Source organism: Gavialis gangeticus, unplaced genomic scaffold, assembly GCF_001723915.1.
Source record: "Gavialis gangeticus isolate Ggan-Ray unplaced genomic scaffold, GavGan_comp1, whole genome shotgun sequence".
NCBI lineage: Eukaryota > Metazoa > Chordata > Crocodylia > Gavialidae > Gavialis > Gavialis gangeticus.
The window spans coordinates 83,893,763-83,903,029 of NW_017729033.1; the positions used below are offsets into that span (position 1 = coordinate 83,893,763).

Genomic DNA, 9,267 nt, shown 5'->3' on the forward strand with positions numbered 1-9,267 from the left:
AATCAGGTGGAAGTAAGATCACGGCTAAGCTGCCCAGGAGTTTGCAAGCTCATGGTTGTAAGTATGTAATAAACACTCTGCTAATATTTCTGTTAGTGCAGCTATACAGTAAAATACTGTAGCACTGCTGTATAATATTGCTTGTTGTAAAGCCCACTTAAAATGGTCATGTAATTTGTCTTAAAATTAATAAATGAAATGGCATCAAAATTACACATTAGATACAACAAATATAAACAGTAGGGCTATAAGATGTTCATGTGTTTTACAGAACATCTCAGCATCTGAATACGGAGACAATGGATCATGTTATTGCAGAAGGAAAGCACTAAAGATTTTTAAATTCTTCTCATATTCATAATTCTACACAAGTTAGTTGGTTTTTTTGCATGTGCATGTAAGCTCTAAGAAAAACAGGAAAAAAGAATGCTGTTAGCATATTTTGCACCTAAAATCCTGATTTTTTTTTTTTTTTCCCCCCCTCATGGCAAGTGAGCTGTTCTTGTCTTCAGCTGAATCCAGACGCCGTTATTTGGGCGAAGAATCAGTTCTCCTACCAAGCCAAGTTCTTCTCGTTTTTGACTTGTTTCCACCCAAAAGCGGCGCAGGAGGGTGGCTAAAACAGTTTTCTCTTCCATCTGTGCAAAGCGCTGGCCTACAGGGTAAACAGAAACAAAAAAAGCTGGAATTCAGTAACAACGGCCCCACAACTGCTCAAGGCTCTCTCAACAAATACAGTACAGAGAATCCAAGTAGAAACTAGTCTGGTCCTAAATCAGGACTGTAATCAGAGTGGAATTTGCCTCTAACCCTAGAAGGAAAGTTACCTTGGGTAACCTTACAATGTGCAGGCTCCCCCAGCAAGATGAATTTAATACTGAATTGGAGGGAAACACACTACAAAAATGTGACATTGTTGTGTTTCTCATAAGCTTGAACAAGGAGAAGACCAAGGCAGTAGGATGGAGGATGAGCTCACCTGCAGTTTCCCACCACACAAACATCTACAGGATGAAGGAGGGCTACACACACACAAGGAGATATAGATATACACACATAGCAGAGGAATAGAGAGGATTCTGTTTTGGACCTTTCATGCTAAACAGAAAGATTGCTGGGGCATATAGTAAAATATTTCAAAAGAAAATGGGGAAAGGGAAGAAACGAAACAGGCAGAAATAAAAATGGAATTCAGCAAACAGTAACAGACCCCACACAACTGGCCAGAGATTTAGCCCTAAGGAAGAGAGAACAGAAGTAGTAGTGATGTATTTCTACCCATTTCGTTTAACCCTTTCACTGTACATTGTTTATACAGACACTGTCTAGAAAGGGATCTTTGGAGTCTGTAAAGCACCCAGGCTACCCTGGGAACTTTATAAACTTTTATAGCTAACTACCCTCTCTGTAAGAAATCAGATCCCTCCTGCAACACATGAAAATAGAGTAAAAATAATTCACTAATTTCTGAGGGTGTTTTCCATTTCCTCTGCACTTAATAGATGGACTCCTAAGATCTTCTATTCTAACTTCACCCTGCAGCCAGCCAGATCTCAACAGATGCTGCTGAGAGCCCTTTGTCATTGGGACACAGCCCTATTCAGAATGGAACAAAAACCTGGAAGTGAAATGAAATCAAAGTAACATACATTCACCTTCCCCCAAATTCCTCGTGCTGTTCAGAGCTATTAATATAACAGATGTCGCACACACTATGTAACCCACTTATTTGTTATGCCTTTCTGAGCATCCACTAGGCATAACTTGCAGCACAAGTGGCATGGGCAGCCTCTGTACATGGCATGCAGTAGACTGAGGAGAAGGCACAATGGCAGATAGGGCAGGGAATAGAAAACAGACCAGCATATTGAACAGGGAGTACAGGGCAGGAAGCAGAAAGCAAACCAGCAGATCAGGAAGGAGGCACAGAACAGGGAACAGAAAGCAGAGCAGCAGATTAGGTAGGGGAAGGGGATTAGAGTGACACTCTTGGGGGAGGTGTGGGTTTGGCATGCCTGCCAAAAAGTTTGGCCCCCACTGCATTACGGTGTTGGGTGGTTCTAAGAAATATACTAGGAGGGAGGGTCAGATCTTAATCCACTTTTCAGACTTCTAAGACTACCATAGCTAGACCCAAAGGATGGATTGTGCCTTAGGAATGCAATCCTAATCAGTCATGCACAACAGAAAGCTCTGTTCTCTCAGTGCATAAACTACTGTACACCCTGCCCCTAACCTAAGGCTGTGGCAGAAGGCCACCTCTGTTTCTCCCCAAAAACTCTGCTCTGTTACAATTTGGTTAAGATGGGCCCTGCAGAGGGTACACACCTGACCCTCTCTCTTTAGGTAACCTGAGCTGGATACATTCCTGAAGGAACAGGGAAACCTGCTTCCTCTGCCTACGTGACTGGCATCACATACCTGGATGAGGGGCCTGGACTCCCTGGGGAGCTAGGAACTGCCAGTCTGCCCAGCAGCTAGTGATGCATTTCAAATTGGTTGGCTGACAGCCAACAGGTGCTGGCCTCCATTGGACCAGGCAAATGAGGTCATAAGGGCTATATAAGTTAAGGACTGCCTAGGAGGAGGAGGTAGCAGCCATGAGGAAGACTCAGAGAGAGAAAAGAACTGAACCGTCCAAAAATTGCATGCTCTCTCTCTCAAAACTCATGATCAAGAAACTGCTTGCCTCTGGATGATACTTGTGAGTAAGCTACCTGAGATCTAACTAGATATATAGTTTGCAGTAACTCAGATGCATGATCAAAGGCTACCCAGCCATGCCAGTTTGCTCTATGGGATTTCTCTGATATTGCTCTACCTTATACCCTATTGCAATCCTACCCCTTGTAACCAACAAAGTTCTCCTTTGTACCTAGCGTGAGAGACTTATTGGCTGTGGGTCTAGATTATGCCTTGGGATCCCCTTGGTTCAGCTAACTAAGGGAGACCACTACTTGTGCTTCTGACTGAGAGAAGCACCCCCAAGTGCTTTAAGTGAGTCAAGTACCCTGGAGGGCTACTAGGCCTGTGTTTCCCAGGGTGCACAGAGCCAGAATAAAGCCCAGCCCTGGGTGGTGGCAGTTTTTACCCCAGGCTAGTGGGTGCGCTCCAGGAAGGAGGTTGGCCTGACATGAGGCCCCCCCCAGGGAGGTACTCGGAGCCTGGAAGGTGGTTGGGCGCAGTAAGGTGGGTGGCTCAATGAAGGAGCACCCCTTACTGGCCTGCCACAAAGGTAGTTTGCAGATTTTCTCTCCCCTTTTCCCAGGATGGGCAGGCTTTTCTGATCTTAACCCATGAGAAAGCATATATAGATCTCTTCTATTCTTTTGGATCCTGGACTAAGCTGAATGCACCCTCTAACCTTCCCATTTTACCTGGACCGCTGGACGGCCAGGAGCAGAACAATCAGGGAACCAAAAGAAGAACCAAGAGAATGTGACTGCAGAGCCCAGTGAGGAGGGTACTGCCCTGGGTTAGGTGAAAATGGTTCCCTAGGTTCTGGCTCCTGCTCCCAATGCTGCCTGTGAATTTTCCACTGAGTAAAATGCAAAGTAAGCTTTAGGAGCAGGATCCAAAATCTCCTCCCTCATCCCAGGGTAATGTTCTCCTCACTGGGCCGGAGTCACGTTCCCTTCCTTCTTGCTTGTTTCCTAAATTAATGATGTGCTTTACGTTAGACAGTCACTGCTTAAAAATAGAAGTAACCCAGTCATCAGGGAGCAGAACCCAAGACACACTCCCTTTTGTTTGCTTTCTGGCCAGTCTCAGGACTCATGATGACTCATTCACCCTTGAATGCCTAGAGGCCCAACTATGGAGAGTGCTCTTGGTCCTTGCCTGTTGTTACGGCACTTTGTTGGGATTGTCTGGCAGAGCAAAGGGGTAAGTGTGAAAAGTAGCATCAATGCTGATACAGCTTCCAGATGCCCACTCCTGGTTCAGCTCCCCATCAGCTGGGAGCTGTGTTCAGGTCCCAGCCAGGGAGCAGGGGGCTGTGAAAAGTGCCAATGGAGCCAGCACAGCTCCCAGATCTCTAGCCCTGGCATGGGCATAGAAACCCCACCCTGCTGCTGAGCCACCAAAGCCAAACACCCCACACTGGACTGGAGCTGGGTTGTGACAGCTCATGTCTTATAAAGATTACCAGCCCTTGCCCTAAAGAGCCAGTGAGTTTTATGCATTCAGTGAAGGAAAGCAGAGTCACTGACATATTACCGTCCACTTGAGGGCCATCAGCAATCTAAATCACTGCACAAACAACAGATACATTTTGAGGGAGCAGCGAGACAGTCCTGCATGATGTGCCATAACGATTTGACTTCGGCTTGTTTAGAGCCTGGAGGGGATGCTCTTCCCTCTAGCCCACAAAGTTTACGTGGCACAGAATTACAAATAAAGCAAGTGCCAAGAAGGAAGAAATAACAATAGTAGAAAGGGGGGAGGGAAGGGAGCAAATGAACTCTGAGTGTATGGACCTGTTCCAACTTTAAATCTGCTAGATGGAGTGTTAAAGTTGGAACAGGGTTTGCTGCATTTGAATGTCAGCTGTTCTCAGCTCACACACGACAAGTAAAACATCCAACTGCTGTCCTTTTCAAAGGGCTCCAAGCCTTAGTGTGTACACATCCCCAGGAACACCATGAGAAAGAAAACATTGCAAATACTAGTAATCTGATTTCTGAGATACCAGTGAGGCTCTGCTGCATTTAGGAAGTGCCCAAAAACTGAAATCTCCATTGCAAGGCTAGGAGTATTTCAGCAAAGAAAGCTCCACCTGTTCCATCCTAATGATAAAGCAATAGCCTTATTACACTGTTAAATGACTACACTAGTGTTACCATTAATTCCATACCAATGCAATTTCTGGGGCCAGCAGAGAAGGGCACGTATGCATAGGGATGCCTTCCACTAGAATTCTCAGGGAAGAATCGCTCGGGTCTGAATTTTTCAGGCTCCGGGAAAATATCTGGTTCTCTATGCAGTGCATAAGGAACAATAATGACATCTATTCCTTTTGGTATCTTAAATTTTCCTGGGGAAAAAAAAAAAAGAATCAACATGATAGCAACGCATCTTGATAGCAAAGTAACATGATAGCATGATGATCTGGTAGCAAAGTAAAGGTCCCTCTACGCATGCAGGTAAAGGCACAATGGGAGCTAATGTGTGATCTACACAATTGCACCTCCTGCCAGGCCACACAGGCATGGCAGGAAGTGTTACTGTGGGACCATATATTAGATCCTATCACACCTTATCACTGGTGCAGGGGGGAGCCTGGAATCATGATCACAGAATCATAAAATCATACCAAATTAGGGTAGGAAGGGACCTCAGGAAGTTATCTAGTCCAACCCCCTGTTCAAAGCAGAAGAATTCCCAACTATCTCATCCTAGCCCAGGCTTTGTCTACCTGGGTCTTAAAAACCTCCAAGGATGGAGATTCCATAACCCCTCTGGATAGCTTGTTCCAGTGCTTTACTACTCTCTCTAAACTGAATGGTCCCAATCTCTCTTTCCACTGAGAAATTTCTCCAAGCCTTCCACTACTATTATGCCTTTTGTGAGACAGGGGGATCAGAAATGATCACAGTGGACCTGAACCAGAACTTGTACTACTTCAGTTTTCAGGTGACATAACTATCCTCTTTGAAGCTGTACCATGGTCATTGTTACTCAATGACTTGATTAGGACACACTGTTACATTTATTAATTTTATTTAAAAAACACTCATTTACCTCAGATTCATGATCTCGGGCTCCCCCTTCACTGGCTCCCACAGCTGTGAGCCCTGCAACTGATGGAGCTGTATGAGACTTGCAGCTGGGGAAGTGTTCCCCATGCTGCCCCCCGTTGCAAGCCCTGCATCTGATGTGGGCTGTGGGGCTCACAGCTGGGGCAGTGCAGAGAACACAGCACTTGCTGCAAGCCTTGTGAAGTGCAGGGCTGGCAGCAGGGGCAGTGTTCTTTCCACTGCCCTGGCTGCTAGCCCTGCAGCCCTCAGTTGTTGGTACTCCCAGCCACAGGGGAGGACTTGGCCACATGTTCAATTAATGATGCGATTATAACAAACTACAAAGATATTACACATTTTTTTTGTGAAATAACTTAATAGCATGACAAAACAAGCTCTAAACTACTAATGGATTGAACGTGTAGCTGGGTCACACCTTAAGGCATGACTACCTAGTTAATCATGCCTTAAGTGTAATGTGTAGAGAGGGCCAAAGAGACATTCAACAGATGCAGGGCACAAAAACCACTGATTACGTGTGAAACACTTTCATAAAGAAATATGTATAGTATCTAAAAAAAGTGTCAAAGATATAATCCACAGGCTGGATCCGACCCGTAGAGACATAATCCAGGCTGTGGGTCTCAGATTGACCCCACACACAGTATATGGTAGGCAGAGCCACTCTGGCATGTGGGCTGGACCAGATTTGGCCATGTTGGTGCCAGCATGCACAGCCAGTCTAGCAGGACACCACATGCAGAACATGCCTCATGATGACCCCCTAGGCTGTCTGCAGCACCCACAGCACCAGATCCAGCCTGTACACTGCCTGCAGATGCACCAGGCCCAATCCAGGACTAGCACGGTGTGGTGTGTGGGCTGGACCCACAGTCTGAAGGGGAGGTGGGGCGGGGGGCTAGCCTGATACTGCAGGCGTTGCAGCGGGACCTTACTGCATGGGACCAGCACAAAAAGTGTGCTGAATGCTGTGCCCCAACAGACTGCCCCTGCATACTGGCTCTAATGTGCACGGAGAGCCTGGACTGGACCAGAAGCCAGTGCACAGGACAGTTTGTACTTCATGCTACCCCCTGGGCCACATGAAGTGCCCACAGCACTGGTCTAACCTGCATGCCACTTGCAGCACAAGCTCTGGAGCAGGGCCAGTGCACGCTGCACAGGACACAGGAAGCCAGCAAGGGGCACATGCTGCATACAGTGTCCTGCAAAACCAGCCCTCTGCAGACCAGCTCTGTGACCCTCATCCAGTCTACATGCCTGGATGAGTTGGACCCCCAGTCTAAAGCAAGGAACATATGCATATGGCTTACAACTACGTACTAATATAGCAATCTTGACTCAAGGTCCGGGCAAAGAAAGGCACTGAAGGGAAGAGACGAAGTGCTTCCTTAACAACACACTCAAGATACCGTAGGTTCTTCAAATCCTCCATTGTGACAGGACGGTCAGAGTCACCTATCAAAAAAATCACAAGGCGGTGTAAAATCCAACTGTCCTAATTAAACGAATAATAGGATAAGAGTGTTGATAGTCTAATAAGTATGCAAGTAGCAAGCCAAATAAATAGTTGGGAGTGACATCAGACAAGCTTTAGGATGTGAAGTGCCCTTTCCCAGGCCTGGGAAAGAAGCAGAAATAGCCTAAGCTAAATACCAGAGAAAACAATGAGGTGTGTTTATCTCCATCACCTAAATGAAAACAGCCACTTGCAGAACTAGAAAAAGGGCTGTAAAATGTGGAGCAAATATAAGTTTTCAGAGGTGTCTGAAAAACAAGTAAAGAGCAGCTGAAATAGATAACCTAATTATACAAAATAATAAGACCATTCAAAAGGGAAGAGGGTCCTTATTACCTGTGGTATACAGAGGTTAGCAGAGACCAAATGAACTATAATGAGCCATAAAACCACTGTCTGTGTCTAGTCCATAGTTTTCAGTATCCCGTACATTTAGGAATTTTTGTTTCCAGGCCCCCTTTAAAGGTGTTTTGAAGATTTCTCTCTAGTACAGGAAGTATGAGATCAGAAATGGAGTATCTGTTCTGTAAAAAGTGTTCTCCCACTGGTGACTGGATGTTTTGGTCCTTTATTACAGAAAGATGGTAACAAAATCTCTAAAAAATGTGGACATTTACCAAACACGTCATCCAATTCTCTGTGCACTTTCTTCTGGACTCCAGGATGGCATCCAAGTAAGTGCAATGCCCAACTCATTCCAGCAGCTGTTGTATCATGCCCCTAAAGGTACAGATTTAAACAGATGCTCAGATCTGCATTGTCATTATGAATACATACATACAGAAATAGTTAATACAACTCTAAAAGAAAGTTATAGTGATGTAATAATACAGTAGCAAAATTTGGGGGGAAAAGTTAAGAATGTATGAATCCATTAAACATTTCAAATATTTAAGTTACAAAAAAAACTAGTTTTTTTATATAACGTGTGAAAAGTAGGAGGAAAAATCATCTTCAAATAGTCTTCAATTAAAAAAACCCCAGACAAACAAAAAATACCAAATGAGTCCCTTTCCCAACCATGCTACTACACCATTCTATTTGAGTGGAATCAGGAGCCTGGCTTCTCCATTGTGTCCATGGTACATTTCAGTCAAAAAGCCTCTAGGACGACAGAGTTACATAAGCATAATGCTGCAATAATATATTAGTGAATCCAGCTAATGGGTATAATGCAATGTGCAACCAAAAATTCAGAGGTGAAACAGGATAGTTCCATGCCCTGGGCAGCAGTGACACACCGGGCAGTGCTGGTTGTGGTTCTGCTAGTGGTAGCCACGTGGCCAGCCACCACTTGCAACAGCAGCCATTTTTGTGCCTCACCCAAAGGCAGCTGTCTCAGCCACCCCCTTCAGTTATGCTACTGCACAACTGAGAGTATAAATAAGGTAAATGAGTGTTTTTAATAAAATTAATAAATGTAATAATGTGTCCTAATCAATAGGGTTGTGCAAAGCTTCAGTCCCCGATTCGATTCAGTGGAAATTCAGCTTGATTCGGTGGCCAAATCCAAATTGAATCAGAAGACCCTTTAATCTCTCCAAATCGAATCAGAACCCTCCAAATTGATTCGGAGAGATTCGGCAATTCAGACATAGACACACCTTCAAGTGTTCTTTCTACATACCTCTGGGTAGCAGGGGCTCGTGAATGCTGCGATGCTGGGGCACATGGAGTGTCCCACAGAAGCACGGGGGGGCCTCTCCAGTGCGCTCAGCAGCAGACCCAGAAGTGAACTGAGAAGCACTTCCGATCCACTTGTGGGTCCACTGGGGAATTCGTTGGGCCCCCCTCCCCCCATTCCCCCTTGGCTCGGCAACTGGTGCCTCCTTGGTCTGGCAGGGCACCCAGGGTACCCCCAGGGCAGATCACCGAGCCGGGGATGTGTGGGAGGAGCCCCCTTGTGAGCTCCCTGGCAGACCTGGGAGTGGACCAGGAGTACTTCTGGTCCACTTCCAAGTTCGCCACCAAACACATAGAGGACTTCTC

General features: G+C 45.7%; 1 protein-coding gene across 1 annotated transcript in view; it reads right to left on the minus strand.

Annotated features, from left to right (window-relative positions):
• Positions 1-481: 481 nt before the first annotated feature.
• Positions 482-9,267, minus strand: part of LOC109303762 (cytochrome P450 4V2-like) — a 28,522-nt gene continuing 19,736 nt past the window's right edge. The window contains 4 exon segments of the mRNA XM_019525980.1: positions 482-655; positions 4,856-5,035; positions 7,083-7,217; positions 7,896-7,998. Coding sequence (XP_019381525.1) covers positions 483-655; positions 4,856-5,035; positions 7,083-7,217; positions 7,896-7,998 — 591 coding nt within the window. The 3' untranslated portion in view covers position 482.